Here is an 18,201-nt window from a genome sequence, read left to right as displayed (position 1 = left end):
TGGCGTCTGTCTTGTGTCAGTGACGTAAAAGACGGATTTAATCCGACTTGACCATTCAAACAGCAGTCGCTGTCTAAAACATCAGATATGTATCGGATTCAGTACCACATACGAAAGTGGCCCAGGTCGGATTTGAAAATATTGGATTTGTACTGTTCACACTGTCATACCATGATCGGATATGTGTCACAAAGGGTCAAAAAAGTCAGATATGATGCACTTTCATCTGCAGTGTGAACGTAGCCTTAGTTATTCTCAAGGTCTGCAGTGTTGCCTTCTGGTAGTGCAGTCCCCTCAGGGCTGGACGGGGACAAAAAGTCAATATGGCCGGTGTGCCATATATCTATATATTATACATATATCTATGCATTTCATTTTGTTTGACAGTTTTTAATCAGTTTGGTACAATTGCTGTTATTTATTTCTTTGTTGCATTGCAGAACGTCAAAATTTAAAGCTACACTTTAGCTGTTAGCAGTGGCTCATGGTTAAAGTAGCCAATTATTTAACCCAAATCCTTGAATCTCTCATATCATATTTATGTTCCTCCATCTATACTCTATAATTTTACTTTGTCTCTTCCTCACTTATCTACAGCTGGTGCTCCACCAGTAGCCTCCTGAGACTGTGAGGCCTGGTTACGAGTTGTTACTGGTACTAAAGCCCCACAGCTAACAAGTCGGTAAATTTGACACACTATTACTAGCTTGCTTTTTGTTGTTTTCTCTCAGTTTTCAAGCTCCACCTTTTCACCACTTCTTCCAAACTAAAGTTTTCCTACAACGTGCATAAGCGCACAGTGAAGATAGGGGAGGGGCTGGTCCTTTGTCAGCTCACTTTCGTGTGTTTTACATAGGAGGAAGAGTGATTGCAACTGCAGTGGCAGTGACATACTTAGAGTTGAAAAATAGGAAGTGTTGCACTTGGAGTTTTCAAGTGCAACAGTTCATACGATTTTGTCTGCTCACTTATCAATATGGCTCTCTGTCTCAGGATTATTTATATCATCACTGGACTAACAGGTATGTGGCAGGGGCTTTTAAAAATTGCTTAGCATCTCTGTTGATTTTCAATTTCCAATAGTATTAATTTGTAATTTGTAATAACTTACCAAAAGAGATTTTATTTTATTAGCAAAACATTTAATTCTGAAAACATGTAGATAATCAACAGAACTATTCTATTAAAATGTGCATTTGTTTCTTTGCAGGAGTTCACAGCATAACTACAGTCAGTAAAGTATCAGTGAAAACTGGGAAATCTATCTCCATCCCATGTCTCTATGAGTCCAAATACAGAAACCATGTGAAGTACTTGTGTGAAGGAGCTAAATGGAGATCCTGCAACGATGTATTAAAAACAAACACAGCAGACCCTTCAGGAAAATATTCAATCTCTGATGATAAAAACCAATTTTTTTTTACTGTAACTATAAACAATCTGACAAATGAAAACACTGATTACTGGTGTGTGGTGGAGATTAATAATGGACTGGATTATGGAGAGCATTTTCAACTGTCAGTTACCAGTGGTGAGGTTCCATCTTTGTTAACATTTTAAAGTTGTTGTTATTAAAAGTTAATAGAAATAGACGTGAAATCTAAATTGCCAATGGTTTTTCAAATCTGTATTTTTGTCCTTCTATCCACTCATTACTTTATTTATTTTAATGTTTGTCCTTGAAGGGACCCCCAGTCTCTATGTGGATCATCAGATGATTACAGGATACATTGGAGAAAGCATAACCATCAGATGTCACCACAGTAACTCTGGAGAAATGAAGTGGTGCAGGCTGGGCAGGAACTGTGTGACAGGATCATCTGGATCCATAGATGGAACAACAGTGACCGCTTATATGAGCGAACCAAATGTTTTCACAGTGACAATGAGTGGACTACAGTCAGAGGACAGTGGCTGGTATTGGTGTGCTAAAGGGGACATTCAGATACCAGTATATTTAACTGTTACTGAGAAACCAATCACCAGTGAGTACAGCAAGTAATTATGAACTTGACATGTGCACAAGAGATATTAGCACAATCATTGTTACGTGTATGAAATCCATCCATTTATAAATTTTAGTACTCTCAGAGATATTAGGACAATCATTGTTACAGTACTCTAGTACTGACTGTTGTTTTGTTGAATTATAGCTACTGCCCATACTTTTACTGGAGATAGAACAATTACCACATTTAAAAATGGACAACAAAGGTCAGATATCTTTTGTATTTGCAGTAGATTTAGCGACAAAACTGTTATTTTGACTAAAAACCTTTTATGCTAAACTTAATTATGTGTTCTCAAACTGCATGTTGCAGAGCTTCATTTGACCTCAAGATCCTCATCATCCCTCTGAGTGTGTTGATCTTTATTGTAATTGTGGTGTTGTTCATCTGGTTGATACTGAGAAACAGTAAGTCTTGTTAAACTTTGATTTAAATCCAAACAGTATTTACTTGAATTTATGCATTATTGTTGGCTATTTTGCATTGTTAACACAGAGTCTGTAACAGGTGCTTTGTTTTTTCTCTAGAGCAGAGAAAAGCAGACTCATCAGCCACAGCAATGGTGAGTTATATTGATTTATTTCTCTGTGAGCTTGGTACATGATTCTACAAGAATAGCTAAATTAATTGATAGGGAAAACTTTTATAAGTACAGTTTTGCAGATGTTCTAATTATTTTCTGTTTTCCAATGCAGGCCGGAGTGGAGGTAGCATACGCTGAAGTTAGACCCAAGAAAAAACACTTAGGCAAGGTAAACAACAGCTGTCCTATCAAGAAATCAAGTCTAGGATTTTCAGTGAATATACTGACATTGGAAAGTAAAATGTCTAATTGATCAAATTAATCTTCCAGTATTGTCTTCATGCATGCTCAATCATCCATAGAACGAAATCCAAAAAGTTAATCTGTTCTACGTCCAGAAGAACAGATTCAACTCTCCTTTAAAGCTCTGTATGGAAAGAGTTTGGAGTAACCAGGCTGACACCTTTCAGTCTTTCTCTAAATTACATTTTGTTTATCCTACACAGGTGGACCAGGAAGTAATATACACCAATGTGGGAAACATTAGAAGAAAATCACCCGAGGTAACCCTAACATACTACAACTATACATTTGTATTTGAGTATAAGCAGACTTTAACTTTTTTTTTCTTAAAGAATGACACGACTGTAAAGTGTTCTGTTTCCACTCCTTTTGTTTTCCCCCAGATGTCACTTCCTGAAAGTGATGGGGAAGTCATGTACAGTTCAGTTGTTACCCCCAGGGATCAATAAAGTATTCTGATTCTGATTAGAAGAAAATCACCCGAGGTAACCCTAACATGTGTCTGTGAAGGTTCTCAGTCATCCAGGTCATCGTAGTCAAAGGAGCTTGCAAAGAAAAGCGTCTGGACTTCTTTAAGTTGCTTGAAGACGTTTCACCTCTCATCCGAGAAGCTTCTTCAGTTCTAAGGTCAAATGGTGGAGAGTCCATCTATGTCCACTGTGAGCGATCATCTGTGAACAGAGGCGGGGGTTTACGACACCAACTCTCTGCCATCTATAATCCAGTTTTGAGATCCCTTCCCAGACGCCTTAACGCCCACTCACATCCTGGGCCATCTGACCTCAGGAATTCGCATGATAAGGTGGGGCCAGGTTTCACAATGAACACACCCGAAACTCTGGCTGATTGGAACCCACACCCAGTTTCACACCTTGGCTCAGGCGATTAGAGGATCATCAGGGGGTCCTTTTGTCCCTCTGTGGGGGGTTACTCCCACTGGAACTCTCCACCATTTGACCTTAGAACTGAAGAAGCTTCTCGGATGAGAGGTGAAATGTCTTCAAGCAACTTAAAGAAGTCCAGACGCTTTTCTTTGCAAGCTCCTTTGACTAACCCTAACATACTACAACTATACATTTGTATTTGAGTATAAGCAGACTTTAACTTTTTTTTCTTAAAGAATGACACGACTGTAAAGTGTTCTGTTTCCACTCCTTTTGTTTGTTCAGTTGTTACCATAAAGAAACAAGAGGGTAAATATTAAAAGACCTGAAACCAACACACACGATTTCTCACATACTGTTTCTCTCTTTTCAAATAATTTAGCTCATTATCCTCATAAGACATGATTCGCTTTAAATTTGGTCACCTTGGTCTTTGCTTTTTCTTTCTAATCGTCATATTTGTTTCTGTTCTCTGTTCTCAGGGTGAGGCAAAAGACACAGAAGTTACATGCAGCACATTAGCCAATCACTACTGAAATCTTTAAATATTAGAACTTTTGGCCTTTCTGTCTCTTTATATCTACCTTTTACTGGTGTTTTTGCAGGATACAGTGTTTTTTTTTTTTTACTGTCAGCAGATCAGTCACCTAGCCATGCAGTATGGCTACAGATTTGCATTCTCCAAAGAGCTACTGAACTGGTCCAGTAATGGTATAGTAATAGGATGGGACTGTTGCAACAAGTCAGTTTGTGAAATTTCTTCCACAATCAACTCTAAGTTATGTTATTGCAACCTGGAAACATTTTGGAACCACAGAATCTCAACAATGTATTGGCAGTACATGTAAAGTTACAGAGCAAGATTGCTGAGAACTGAGGCGTATAGGGTGTCTTGTCTTGTCACTTCCTGTTTTGCTTTGTATAACCTGTTCCTGTGTGTGTGTGTGTGTGTGTGTGTGTGTGTGTGTGTGTGTGTGTGTGTGTGTGTGTGTGTGTGTGTGTGTGTGTGTGTGTGTGTGTTGTGTATGTTGTGTGTTTAGATTTATGGAGATTGTTTCCTGCTATTCAGTTAGTTTTCTGTCTGCTATAAACACACTCTTAAACCTTGTTGAAAGAACATCCCAGAAGAGTCGAAGCTCTTATAGTTGCTTAACTGTCAATTTTGTTTCTCAACAGGGTGAAGAAAAAGGCACAGAAGTTACATATAGCACATTAGCTACTCTCCACTGAAATATTTAAATGTTATAACCTTTTGCATTTTGTGTACCTGTATTACTGGAGTCTTTGTCAGACAAGTGCTGCAATGTGTTATCTGCTCTCATCAGCTTGTTATATCATTTTTTGTTTTTAACTGCTGTTTAAGAACTATATTCCTGCATATTTGCAAAGTGAGTCAAAGAAGTGTTGATCTGTTTGCTCTTTTATCAAGATCGTTGACATTAATCTTGTTTTTTTGTTATTTTTTGTAATAAAGAAGCATTGCAAGCATCAACAATAATGGGTAATCCTGACCTCTATCTTCAGGTTGTGTGAGAACTCTCAGTGTATATCAAACATTTTGTCTTTGTTGAATGAGAGTGGAATTATATACTATTTGGAAAGATTAAGCATGCAGTCTGCCTTTATGTAAATTTTTTAAAACATAAATATGTGTGTAATGAGTCATTCTAAAGACCTCACTAAATTGGTACTGCATCTTTGTTTCATCCTGGACACGATTCTGACACACACTAATCCTCAGCCTCCTTCCTTCCACTTAGCCTACAGTCTCAGGGTGCTACATCTTGGACTAAAACCCTCCGTGCATAGGACAGAGTCAGTGGCATCTAACTTCTCCTTTGGCCAGCTTATTAACCCAGCAGGCTATTTGATGACTGGCAGGGTGCAGGTGTTGATAGCCCAGGATTTTGTTCTTCCCATTCAGCTGAGTCCTCAAGACTTGCCTTACCCTCTGGAGGTATTTGGTGGTTGTGGCTTTCCTAGTAACTTCTTCATGGTTCCCATTTGCCTGTGAGATTCCACCTAGCTAACCTCAATGTCTGCAATGTTCCCTTCTGGAAGTGCAGTCCCCTCAGTTTGTTACCGTATGACTCAGGGCTGGACGGGGACAAAAATTCAATATGGCTAGTGGGCCATATATCTACATATTAGATTAGATTAGATTAGATTAGATGAAACTTTATTAATCCCTCGGGTGGGTTCCTCTGGGAAATCCAGTAGCAAAGCATCGAAAGAAGTTGCATGTTACAGATACATTAAGGGGAATGAGAGTAAGGATATAAGCATAAATACACCATATATACACATATATAGATACGGAAAATACAATATGGATATATAGGATTGCTCATTTGAGTAAGTATATTGCACAGTGATTATTGCACAGTCAAATATAAGAAAAAAGACAAAACAAAAAACAAATATTGCAAATATTGCACAGTGTAGAAAAGCACCTACAACTCAGTTGTTCCCGCCCTCCCTTGTCCCCCTGTTTCTCCTCCCTCTCCCCTCCAGTGAGGAGTTAAACAGTCTGATGGCGTGTGGGACAAAGGAGTTTTTAAGTCTGTTGGTTTTTGACTTTGGGAGAAGATACATATATCTATGCATTTCATTTTGTTTGACAGGTTTTAATCAGGTTGGTACAGTTGCTGTTATTTATTTCTTAGTTGCATTGCAGCATGTGACAATTAAAAATTACACTTTAGCTGTTAGCAGTGGCTCATGCTCAAAGTAGCCATTCATTTAACCCAAATCCTTGAATCTCTCATATCCTATTTATGTTCCTCCATCTATACTCTTACTCTTTGATTTCATCTTCCTTCATCTCTTTCTCACTTCTCTACAGCTGGTGCTCCAGCAGCAGCCTTCTGTGACTGTTGTGGTCGCAAATTTTGAAGCCATCATGATAACCTTATCTTCACCAGCGATTTGGAGGTCCAGCTTTTTTTTTTTTTTTTTTTTAGATCCAATTGAAATCAATGCATTGAAAATGATTCTGTGGGAAAAGAGTAGTATTCTTGGAACAGTTTAATACACTGCATCATATGAACAGGAGGAAAAATACATACAAACATTTTACCTGAGAATTAAATAGCAGAAAGCAAGCAAAGCAAAACCCCAGGGTGTACAGGTTTAAGCGCATGCAGATTGGGACCAACCCCACCAGACAGATAGCAGTAAAAAAAGCTCAGAGGGTTTTCCCAGGTCCTCATTTAAAGGTGCCAGTAGTCCCACCTCCTGCTGCTGAGTAAGTTTCCCATGCGGCCAAAAACAGTAGGTGCAGGGTCAAGTATGGGCCAGGGCCATTTCCCAGAGGGGCACCCTTAGGCTACGTTCACACTGCAGGTCTTAATGCTCAATTCCGATTTTTTGATCAAATCCGATTTTTTTTGTCTGCTCGTTCACACTACAAATAAAATGCGACAGCAAACGCGCTCTAGTGTGAACGCTCAGAGCGGCCCGCATGCGCAAAAGAAGACGTCACACACAACGCGCTCTGTTTAGACCCAGAGCAAACAATATTGTTTGACTGATGGCCCTTAATATAAAGACTTCGGACTTTACGTTTCCCAATTTTTGCTTTAAGTTATTTTGTTATTTACATAATAATGTAAATAACCTAATAATTATCCTTATTGCTGTTTTAGAGAGGAGCGGTGCTTCAAAGGATAGCTGCAGATTTCTGTCAGAATCTGCAGATTATGTACAAATAAAATGTTAACGTTTCTCCAACGTTGTCTTCCCAGCAGTTTCACCGGATGGCTAGGAAGCGTTCGCGATGTCGTCTCGGTCGCTGATAATTGGCGTCTGTCTTGTGTCGGTGACGTAAAAGACGGATTTAATGCGACATGACCATTCACACAGCAGTCGCTTTCTGAAACATCGGATATGTACCACATACGAAAGTGACCCAGATCGGATTTGAAAATATCGGATTTGTGCCGTTCACACTGTCATACCATGATCGGATATGGGTCGCATAGGGTCAAAAAAATCGGATTTGATGCGCTTTCGCCTGCAGTGTGAACGTAGCCTAAGTTTAACCATTTGCTTTGTCTTCTGACAGTAGGTCACAACATAGTGTGGTGGCAGATTTCTTTTCTCGTGTATTAATCACATATTTCAACTATATCACTTTAGTATAGTAAGAGTACTCCTGTCACCAGTTTGTTTGCATGTGGAATGTGATCATAAGTGGGGCCCAAGTTTTATTGCACCTTCACAGCAGACTCATTTTCCTCTTGAGGACTCTGGACATCCTGTTGCAGATGAGGTGACGGTTGGTCGGAGCTTTTCTTACACTGAACAGTTAAGGATCTGCTAATAATTGATCTGCTGTGGAATGTTCTTTGTTTAAGAGTGTCTGTGTCTGCGTATATAAGATGTAAGGGCGGTGTTAGGTATTTTAGTACCATGGTAGCATTTACTGGATATTGTTTTATAGTGACATTATACAGGAAAACTCTGTCATTCAATAAGGCCCCTTTGTTTTAGTTATTTTTCTCTTTGACCCAAGAATTGATGTGTGAGAATCACAGGCTGGTACAAGGTTGAAATACCACAGAGATCACTCCCTCAGCTACATTAGTTTCTTAATCTCTTAGGAGACGCCTGTTGAAGGCCAGATGGTTTGTTTCAGAATTCACTAATGAAAGAACAGTTCTTGTCCATTATGCATTAAGAAGTCTCACAGCTTCTGAAATAAAGCTGTTTCTCAGTCTGGTAGTTTTGCATTTAAAGCTCCTCAGCCTCCTGCCTGAGAGGAGCGGGACACAGAGTGAGCGTGCTGGGTGAGTGGGCTCCTTCATGATACAGGTGGCCCTCTTCCTGCATTTGCATAGAGCATAGAACACTCTCCACTAGTGATGTTCGATTCGTGAACGAATCGTTCAATACTCGAGAATCACTTTACTGACTCGTGAATCATGATTCACAAGCCCAACTGACTCACTGACTCATCCCTGTTGTTGTTAGCAAACTAATTCCATTAGTAGAAATATATCTAGCTTATAATTACAATTGTGGGGGGGGGGGGGGACAAAAGCATTTCTACTCTGAACTGGAAGAAAAAACCCTGAGTAGAAGCTCACATCAAGAAAATAGCTCCTCGGTTCAGAGTAGCATCGCTCTGCTAACATGCTAACAACACATTTGATCTACTCACCCCCTCCCTTCCTGTGCTGAATCATAGAGCGAACGAATCACTCACTCACTCACTCACTAACCCCCTCCCTCCTGTGCTGAATCGTAAGCGTAAGCAAATCACTCAGCACTCACTAACCCCCTCCCTCCTGTGCTGAATCGTAAGCATAAGCGAATCACTCAGGACTCGCTCACCCCCTCCCTCCTGTGCTGAATCATAGAGCGAGCGAGGGAATCACTCACTCACTCACCCCCTCCCTCCTGTGCTGTATCATAGAGCGAGCGAACGAATCACTCACTCACCCCCTCCCTCCTGTGCTGTATCATAGAGCGAGCGAACGAATCACTCACTCACCCCCTCCCTCCTGTGCTGTATCATAGAGCGAGCGAACGAATCACTCACTCACCCCCTCCCTCCTGGCTCACAGCTTCTTCTTCTTCTTGGTTGGAAACCAATGTTAAGGCGCATTGCCGCCCCCTGGCTCACAGTTCAGTGGACATTTAGATGAGAAAATATATATTTGACACACTTAAGGAAAATACTAATAAAATACAAATAAACAAAATAAATGTTTATTAAGCAATTTTGATAGGAAATTGCTTAATTTTAGAAATGTTTTTGCTCTTTTTCGCTCTATAAAATAGTTGTTGTTTTTTTTTTTTGAATCATTCATCTTAGCAGTGGGATTTACATGAAAAGAGAAACAAATTAAGTTTGAGTGAAAATGTAAAATTTTTGCACCCTCTGGTCAACTGACTCAGTGAATCAAATGACTCAAAAAATCCGATTCATTTTGGTGAGTGACTCATTAAAACTCGATTCAGTAAAAAGAATCAAATTTACCATCACTACTCTCCACACACATCTATAAAAGGAGATGAGAACAGAGCTCTCAAGCGGAAGTGTTGCATCTTTACTTAAATTAGGAAATAGAATCAAGTGTTTCTCTGTTCACTCACAAACATGCCTGCCCACCTCACTGTTCTGCTCATCTTTAGAATAGAATAGAATTGGAGTGCCACTCCCTTGGTGCAAGTTTCAATAATAAATATAAATGTAAAATATAAAAAATACAAAAAAACAATCGTAAGTACTCAAACAATAGTATGTACAATATATACAGAATAGCAGCATTAATATAATGACAGTGACGGTATGGAATAGGTTCAATTGTTTTTGTGCTTATTTACTACGGTGATAGCTCTGGGAAAGAAGCTATCCCTGAATCTGTTTGTCCTGGTTTTATGTGACCTGTACCGTCGGCCTGACGGTAATAGTTCAAACAGTTGGTTGCTGGGGTGAGAGTGGTCCTTGATGATATTGCCAGCTCTGCTGAGGTACCGAGAGTTTGCAGTGACCTCCAGGCTGGGCAGAGAGCAGCCAGTGATCTTCTGGGCTGTGTTGATGACCCTCTGCAGTACTTTCCTGTCTGCAGCTGAGCACCCTGCATACCATGTTGTTATGCCGTACGTTAGGATGCTCTCTATGGTGGCTCTGTAAAATGTCACCAGCAGCCTCTCCTCCAGGTTGTTCCTCCTGAGCACTCTCAGAAAGTGGAGACGCTGCTGGGCCTTTTTAACCACCGCTGTAGTATTTGCAGTCCAGGAGAGGTCATCAGAGATCTGCACGCCCAGAAACCTTATGGAGTGTACCCTCTCCACACAGCTCCCGTGAATGTAAAGTGGGGCCGGGTCTGCTCTACCCTTCCTGAAGTCCAAGATAAGTTCTTTAGTTTTCGTGGTGTTCAGTTGGAGGTTGTTAACTGAACACCACTCAGTCAGTCTGTTGACCTCATCTCTGTAGTCCGACTCATCCCCCCTTGAGATGAGTCCAACCACTGTGGTGTCATCCGCGAACTTTATGATGGTGTTTGAGAGCTGGGTAGGGGAGCAGTCGGATGTGTAGAGCGTAAACAGGAGGGGACTCAAAACACATCCTTGTGGAGACCCGGTGCTGAGTGTGATGGTGCTGGACCGGTGGGGGCCGAGTCTGACAGACTGTGGTCTATTTGTCAGGAAGTCCTTGATCCAGAGGCAGATGGGGTTGGAGAGTCCCAGGTGAGACAGTTTCTGGACCAGGATCTCCGGGATGATATGATTGAATGCTGAGCTGAAGTCCAGAAAGAGCATTCTCACATAGCTTCCTTGGTGCTCCAGGTGACTCAGCGCAGTGTGGAGTGCTATGGTGATAGCGTCCTCGGTGGAACGATTTGTCCTGTAGGCAAATTGGTGGGGGTCCAGAGTGGGAGGCAGACCGGCCCTGATGTGCTGACAGACCAGTCTCTCAAAGCACTTCATCACTACAGGCGTAAGTGCAACAGGCCTGTAGTCATTTGGGCTGGCCACAGCTGTCTTCTTGGCGATGGGGATGATGGTGGAGGTTTTGAGGCAGGGCGGGACGGTGTTTGATGACAAGGAAAGGTTGAAGATTTTAGTGAAGACTCCGGTCAGTTCGTCAGCACATGCTCTGAGAACCTTTCCATGTATTCCATCAGGACCTGCCGCCTTCCTGGGATTCACTGACCTTAGAACACACCTCACTTGGTGCTCCCTAAGCGTTAGTGTGCCAGTGCTGGGGGCGGGTGGAAGTGGTGTGGCAGCTGAGGGCCTCGTCGTCTCAAAGCGGGCGAAGAAACGGTTTAGATCCTCAGCCAGTGAGGCATCAGTCCTAGATGTTGCCTGGTTATTGCTTCTGTAGTTGGTAATGTGATTGATCCCCTGCCACATTTTTCTGGGGTCGTTGTCAGCAAAGTGATCTTCAATCCTCCTCCTATAGGCAGCCTTAGCTTTCCTGATGCCTCTACTCAGGTCTGCCCTGGCCACCCTATACGCAGCCCTGTCCCCTGACTTGAAGGCAGTGTTGCGGCTTTTTAGGAGGGATTGCACTTCGCTATTCATCCAGGGTTTTTGATTTGGAAACACCCTGACCCTTTTGTTGACGGTGACATTGTCAACACAGTTCCTGATGTACGAGAGTACAGTGTCCGTGTACTCCTGGAGGTTGTGGCTGGAGAATAAATCCCATACAGTTGTTGAGATGCAGTTGAGAAAGGGCTCCTTCAGGCCAGGTTTTTATTGTCTTTGTCTGGGGCTTTGTTTTTCTCAGCAGGGGGGTGTAGGTGGGGGTGAGGGACATGCAGAGGTGGTCAGATCCAGCCAGGTGGGGGAGGGGTGTCGCTCTGAAAGCATGCTTGATGTTTGAATAGACATGGTCCAGTGTACTCAAAGGTCATCACAGGAATCATTTAAATACTTCATGTTTCACAAGCTACTGCCAGCAGATGACAAAACTAATGATTATAAAAATGTGTGATGACAAACACCAAAAAACCTTCAGTGTGACTATTAAAAATTTGACATATTAGGACAGTCATTAGTGATGTGTTGTGATGAGATCAGGCTTTCTGTAATTTACATTTTCACATTCGAGACAGGAAGAGGAAGTAACATAACATAAACTGGTTTAAAGTATTCTCAGTTATCCCCAATATAATACAACTATGTCTTTGTATTTAAAAATATCAGCACACTTTCCCCCCAAAGTGCAGAATAATAAAACTATTTTAAATGCCTCAAAGTGTAAAGCATTCAATTTCTATTCTGACATACAGGTCATTTAGTCAGTGATGTGGACAGCATGTGCAGTTAAATTTTAATCATAAAAGATATGAAATTGGCAAATAGTAAAAGAAGTAAAAACAAATCAAACTGTTTCTTCCGTCCTGTGTTTCCTTCATTTGCTTGTTGTCCTAGTATGTCATGTTTCCATTGTGATTTAATCACCTTTTTGTTGCTTTTCCTTCTCAATTGTCATATTTGTTATGTTCTACAACAGGGTGAAAAACGGTCACAGAAACACACTTTAGCTAATCACCACACATTTTTTTAATACTAAACCTATATTTGCTTTTTTATCCATATCTATGTTATTGGACTCTTTGTCACTCACTGCTGCAGCATGTTGTGTGCTCACATCATCTTGTAGCCTATTTTAATCGCCTGTATATAACAACATTATAAAACCCTTGTGCTTTATTCTTAAAAACATACAGCTTTATTGCACAGTTCTTTGTTACGTTTGGCTGTCTTTAACATCATTGACACGATGCCTGGTTTAAATGAAATAAAGAAGCATCAAAAGCATCAACATCAATGCATAATCCTGACCTCTAGTTTCAGGATTTATGAGAACTCACAGCACTTGTTTACCTTTTTTTGTTTTTAAATTTCACTCATGTACTGTCAGTGTTATTCAATATTATGGGAATGCATATTAATGTTTTCTTGTAGCAATAAGTAAATCAGTCCATAAAGTTGTCAAGTAGTGGTCGAGAGACCGCGGAGATTGGCTTTAAAAGTAAGATCCACCCACCTGTTCTTCGCTCAGACGTCGTTACTTTCGTGTCAGGAGCTCGGATACCTTCTGATCGTCAGCCTTCCTTCACCGTAGGTTCCGTAAGTACTGTGTCTCTTTGCATTCTGCCATCCCGGTTGATAACTCCGTTGATAACACCGATTTCTGTCCGAATCCGCGGTTTGCGCTCTTGGTGTTACTAAATTAAACTGTGTGCATTTTCCAACCCATCGCCAGGTCTTTGCCGCGTCTAGTCAGCACGCAACACGGGCGAATCCGTGCGTCCCCGTACTGACAAAAGCTTTTAAATGTTGTGGATGGTAATTTCTATACCTACTCTACAGCAAAAGATAAAAAATAAAAAATAACACCTGATAGCAGAGGGATTAGGAGGAAGGAAGGACTGTTGCATTTGTATGTTGCATTAATTCAAAAATAGATGCAGACTTGACCGTGTCTAATTCCACTCACTCACAGCCATGGCTGCTCATCTCATCGTTCTTTTCCTCTTCAGTGTGAAAACAGGTTGGTGACCTCATTTTTCAAAGGTTAATGTCAGCAGATGAAAAAATTAATGACTGTTATTTATTTTGTTTTGTATTATTCAGTTTTATACTTGACAATACTGTAATGTTTCTACATGTGCAACATAGTTGTGCAAGATAAGTAAACAAAGAATGTATTAAGTAAACATAACCATCAAAACACTTTGTTCTTTTTGCAGGAGTTCACAGCACAACTGTAGTCAGTAAAGTTTCAGTAAAAGCTGGAAAATCTATCTCCATCCCATGTTTCTATCACTACCAATACAGAGACCATGTGAAGTACTTGTGTAAAGGATATTTTTGGAGATCCTGCAAATATGCAGTGAAAACAAATGAAGCAGACCCTTCAGGAAAATATTTAATCTCTGATGACAAAAAAGAGCAAATTTTCACTGTGACTATAAACCATCTGACAAATCAAAACACTGATTACTGGTGTGGACTGAAGAATACAGCACTAGATAATGGAGTGTATTTTCAGCTGTTAGTTACCAATGGTAAGTGCCTATTTTTATAGTCCAAATTTTTTTTCTTAAAAAATTTGAGTTTTTCTTAGAATATTTTTAACAGTGACTGAATGTGCTTTTATTTGTCATTTAAACCTAATGAGAATCGATATGAAGTCAGAATTACCCATTATTTTATCATTAATCAATTGTTTCCATTTTTGTATTCATTTTACCTTAAGGTACTCCCAGTCTCTATGTGGATCATCAGAGGATTACAGGATATATTGGAGAAAACATAACCATCAGATGTCACCACAGTAACTCTGGAGAAATGAAGTGGTGCAGGCTGGGCAGGAACTGTGTGACAGGATCATCTGGATCCATAGATGGAACAACAGTGACCACTTATATGAGCGAACCAAATGTTTTCACAGTGACCATGAGTGGACTAGGGACGAAGGACAGTGGCTGGTATTGGTGTGCTGAAGGCGACATTCAGATACCAGTATATTTAACTGTTACTGAGAACACTAGTAAGTACTGCAAATTATAAATTCTACATGTATGTGAATCACATCCATTGTAAATGTTAGTACTCTAAGAGATATTAAGACAGTCATTGTTACAGTACTCTGCTGATGATGTTCTTTTTTGAATTATAGCCACCACCCCTACTACTACTGGTATTACTATTCACACTGTTAATGGAAATGGAAAATTTACTACAATGGAGCAATGGAATAATTTTACAATAGTACAAAATAGACAACACAGGTCAGATTTTGTTATTTTTTTTATATGCAGCATTTAGTAATACTATACTTTTTAAGGGAGTCTGTATAATGATTTTTTATTTTGTTTTGTTTTTTTACGGACTAAATAAAGCAAATTATCTTTTTTTGAACTGCATGTTGCAGAGCTTCATTTCCTCCAAAGATCCTCATCATCCCTCTAAGTGTTTTGATCGTGATCGTAATTGTGGTGCTGTTCATCTGGTTTATACTCAGACACAGTAAGTCTCACTGAACTTTGATTTAGATCTGTGGAAAATTTACTAGGAAATCTTTAAAATGAAATGAATATTTAAGTTATTCTGCATCATACACAGAGTTAATAACAGCAGTTTTATTTTACTAGAACAGAGCAAAGCAGAATCATCAGCCACAGCAATGGTAAGTTATACTGACTGTTTTTCCCCTTCTGGGTATTGGTACATGATACTAAAAAAAAAATAGGAAAAGTACATCACAGGGCAAACTTTCATAATGACAGTTTACTGATGTTTTACTTGTGTTATGTTCTTCAATGCAGGTTGGAGAGGAAGTAACATACTCTGAAGTTAGAACCAAGAAAAAACGTTTACCCAAGGTAACCAACTACAGCAGTATCAAGCAATTAAATTTAAGAATTTTCATTAAATATTTCGGTCATCTGACAGTACATTAGATGTATAAACTATTACAGATTCATTTGTAATATGTCTGAGAAAAATCAATCCTCATAGGGTAAACTGTTCTTGTGTGTTTTTATAACTTGAAAAATACAACGGCAGCTATCAGAAGAAATTAGATCATGAGTAAAAAAGCTGTATTTTGCTTCTGATAAGTCAAACCTTTATCTCTTTTAATTTTTTTGAATACTGATATTTTGTCAACAACACTGACACCCTGCACTTACAAAAGTGAGAGTGCTACAGTAGCAGAAAAGTCTGCTCCAGTCATGGAAATGTGGGAAAAATCACCTGAGGTAATCCTAACATGGTACAAATACACGTTTATCTTAGGAATACAAGTAGGCTTCTTCTTTTTTTTACTTAAAGCACAGCAGAAGTGTAAAGTGCTCAGTTTCTACTTTTCATTTTTCAGAGTTCATTTGCTGAAAGTGACATGGAACTCGTGTATAGTTCTGTTGTTGAGAAACAGCGTAATAAAAGGGTAAATATTAAAAGACCTGAAACCAACCACACACCGTTTCTCACTTCCTTTGTTTCCTTTTAATTTGGTCACATTTTTCTTTGCTTTTATTCCTAATTGTCAGATTTGTTTCTATTCCCCAACAGGCTGAAGGAAAAGAAACAGAAGTTACATACAGCACATTAGCTAATCTCTACTGAAATGCTTTGACATTCAAACATTTATGCAATCTTAACTTTCTCTGTACCTATGTTACTGGAGTCCTTGTGAGACAAATGATGTAATGTGTTATCTGATGCCATCAACATGTTATGTAGCAAATATTTTCTTCATCTTTTCAAAGATTTTGTAAAAAATCTATTGAGTTGTTCAAAAATCAAAGTTGTTGTCACAGGCTGGGTCTTTGACCCTGCATTTTGTGTTCATTTTGTTTAGTGGATTTTTTTATATTCTACTTCTTATTTAGTACTTATTGTTGGTATTATTAGTTAGGATTTGAGTTGACATTCCTTTATGTTAAGTTCATCTAGTTATCTTAAAGCTCCTAAATTGCACAGTGTTTAGTCCTTTGTTCATCAGGTCCTTCTTTGTGTCATCGCCCCTTGTGTTTTAGTCTCCCTCGTTGGTTCATGCTGTCAAGTTAATATCATGTCTGCATCATGTAACCTGGACGTGTGTCCCTCTATCTATAAAGAGATGATCTATACTGCTCGCCCAAGTGCAATGTCTACAATATCCGAATCTAGGTTTGGGAAGGAGATTGGCGGTAGCAACTCTGTAAGAGCAATGAGACTTCCAACCCACATAACACGCACGACCACAGGTTTATGAAACAAAGTTTGCTTTATATATTTCCTTTTGGATCAGTTCCCTTTGCTCATCCTCAATGTAGGGATATCTTCAAATGCAGTAACCATCTCAAATGCATCACAAAAATAATTGAAACAATCAAAATAGATGTAAGACAAGAAACACAATATTTCAACACCCCAAAGAAAAGGAAAAAGAAAAGAAAATAGCACGTGAGTGTCCAGTTCCTTATGGTGTCAGTTTATTCAGTTACCCACTGTCCTGGGTTAAGAACTGAAAACGACCTGAATCTCAGGCGGAGAAAAAGTAGCAAAAGAAAATGATAAGGTATCTCTCAGGTGGGCTTCCTTTTGTTTTTTTTCCTACCGCCCTCCTGGTACGGCAGGCATCAACGTGTAGCGTCCTGACACAGAGAAGGCCTCCACAGCAGCAACAGTGTCTTAGACCCACGATACCAGCTCCTCACTTGGCACCCATGGAACTGTACCTCAAAAAAAAACCAGTCTGCACACAAATATGCAGAATGTTAGATGTCCACATTCCTTAAATGTCCTTGTTCCTAATGTCCTTGGTTCTTTTGAAATATTAAAATAAATTTGCATCTTGTGACACATTAAAAGTAAACACACCGGTATTACTGTGCATCACCCGCAGTTACAGTAACAGCACAGCTATTGCACGTGAACTGCGCATAACCACTTAGCTGGCCGCGGCTGAACTAGCAGGCCCAAGAAAGTAAAACACTAGACACTCATAATAACCAAAACTGTCACAACATTGCAATACTATGAAAACACATCTTAAACATCATTAAACACATTTACTACTATTCTGACTGGTTAGTTATTTTTTCCAGTGCATTGAACTGCAATAGCGGTGCTAAGTGAGCTAGGCTAACTCACCAGAATAGTTCAAAAAAGTTCGAAGAAATACTCCGGCTCCTTTCAGGTAGGTACCCGTCTGTGGTTCACCGCTAACGACAGCTCTCTCACAAATGTTAATTAAACCTCTTTCCTCTCTTTCAACTGGAAAAAACCGTGCTCCGCGGCAGCATGGAGTTTTTCCTTGCCGTCCTTTTTCCTCTACACCACACCTTCACGTGCACGGAGCCGCAGATGGTGCCTTCAGGGCAAGCCCGGAAATTAAACTATCAGACAAGGACTACGATGCATTCAAAGAACCCTGTACTTCTGATTGCTGTAAATCTTACCAGGGTTACATTCTCCCCCTCTAGACTGCATGAGTCCCAGCATGCATACCTGCCCCTAC

At 39.9% G+C, this 18,201-nt stretch overlaps 2 protein-coding genes across 4 annotated transcripts; both read left to right on the top strand.

The window, feature by feature from the left end:
• The first annotated feature begins 257 nt into the window (after nt 1-257).
• Nucleotides 258-5,240, top strand: LOC308388540 (polymeric immunoglobulin receptor-like). Of its 2 annotated transcripts, XM_080869311.1 has the most exons (10): nt 258-1,022; nt 1,211-1,531; nt 1,686-1,985; nt 2,154-2,214; nt 2,322-2,416; nt 2,537-2,571; nt 2,705-2,761; nt 3,039-3,095; nt 3,219-3,320; nt 4,896-5,240. In XM_080869311.1, exons 1-9 carry the CDS (start codon nt 977-979, stop codon nt 3,282-3,284), a joined length of 1,038 nt encoding a protein of 345 aa, XP_080725437.1. In that variant the 5' UTR covers nt 258-976; the 3' UTR covers nt 3,285-3,320; nt 4,896-5,240. The 2 variants fall into 2 exon arrangements, with proteins under 2 accessions (XP_080725437.1, XP_080725438.1); XM_080869312.1 differs by lacking the exon at nt 2,705-2,761.
• An 8,003-nt stretch (nt 5,241-13,243) lies between these two features.
• LOC308388728 (polymeric immunoglobulin receptor-like) lies at nt 13,244-16,776 on the top strand. 2 transcript variants are annotated; one of them, XM_080869599.1, is made up of 10 exons: nt 13,244-13,316; nt 13,693-13,740; nt 13,940-14,257; nt 14,449-14,742; nt 14,872-14,983; nt 15,127-15,221; nt 15,347-15,381; nt 15,521-15,577; nt 16,075-16,143; nt 16,269-16,776. In XM_080869599.1, exons 2-10 carry the CDS (start codon nt 13,695-13,697, stop codon nt 16,320-16,322), a joined length of 1,080 nt encoding a protein of 359 aa, XP_080725725.1. In that variant the 5' UTR covers nt 13,244-13,316; nt 13,693-13,694; the 3' UTR covers nt 16,323-16,776. The 2 variants fall into 2 exon arrangements, with proteins under 2 accessions (XP_080725725.1, XP_080725726.1); XM_080869600.1 differs by lacking the exon at nt 13,244-13,316 and having other exon boundaries at nt 13,373-13,740.
• Nucleotides 16,777-18,201: the final 1,425 nt, after the last annotated feature.

This window comes from Rhamphochromis sp. 'chilingali', assembly GCF_963969265.1.
Source record: "Rhamphochromis sp. 'chilingali' genome assembly, chromosome: 20".
Lineage (NCBI taxonomy): Eukaryota > Metazoa > Chordata > Actinopteri > Cichliformes > Cichlidae > Rhamphochromis > Rhamphochromis sp. 'chilingali'.
The sequence above is the reverse complement of the archived record's forward strand: the minus strand, read 5'-3'. Positions and strand labels throughout refer to the sequence as shown.

Excerpts from the sequence above, each read along its gene's own strand:
- LOC308388540 (XM_080869311.1), top strand. The coding sequence starts at position 977 with ATGGCTCTCTGTCTCAGGATTATTTATATCATCACTGGACTAACAG. Across the intron at positions 2,215-2,321 it reads TTTAAAAATGGACAACAAAG|AGCTTCATTTGACCTCAAGA; the intron begins GTCAGATATCTT and ends TGCATGTTGCAG. Across the intron at positions 2,572-2,704 it reads ACTCATCAGCCACAGCAATG|GCCGGAGTGGAGGTAGCATA; the intron begins GTGAGTTATATT and ends TTTCCAATGCAG.
- LOC308388728 (XM_080869599.1), top strand. The coding sequence starts at position 13,695 with ATGGCTGCTCATCTCATCGTTCTTTTCCTCTTCAGTGTGAAAACAG. Across the intron at positions 13,741-13,939 it reads CCTCTTCAGTGTGAAAACAG|GAGTTCACAGCACAACTGTA; the intron begins GTTGGTGACCTC and ends TTCTTTTTGCAG. Across the intron at positions 14,743-14,871 it reads AACTGTTACTGAGAACACTA|CCACCACCCCTACTACTACT; the intron begins GTAAGTACTGCA and ends TTTGAATTATAG.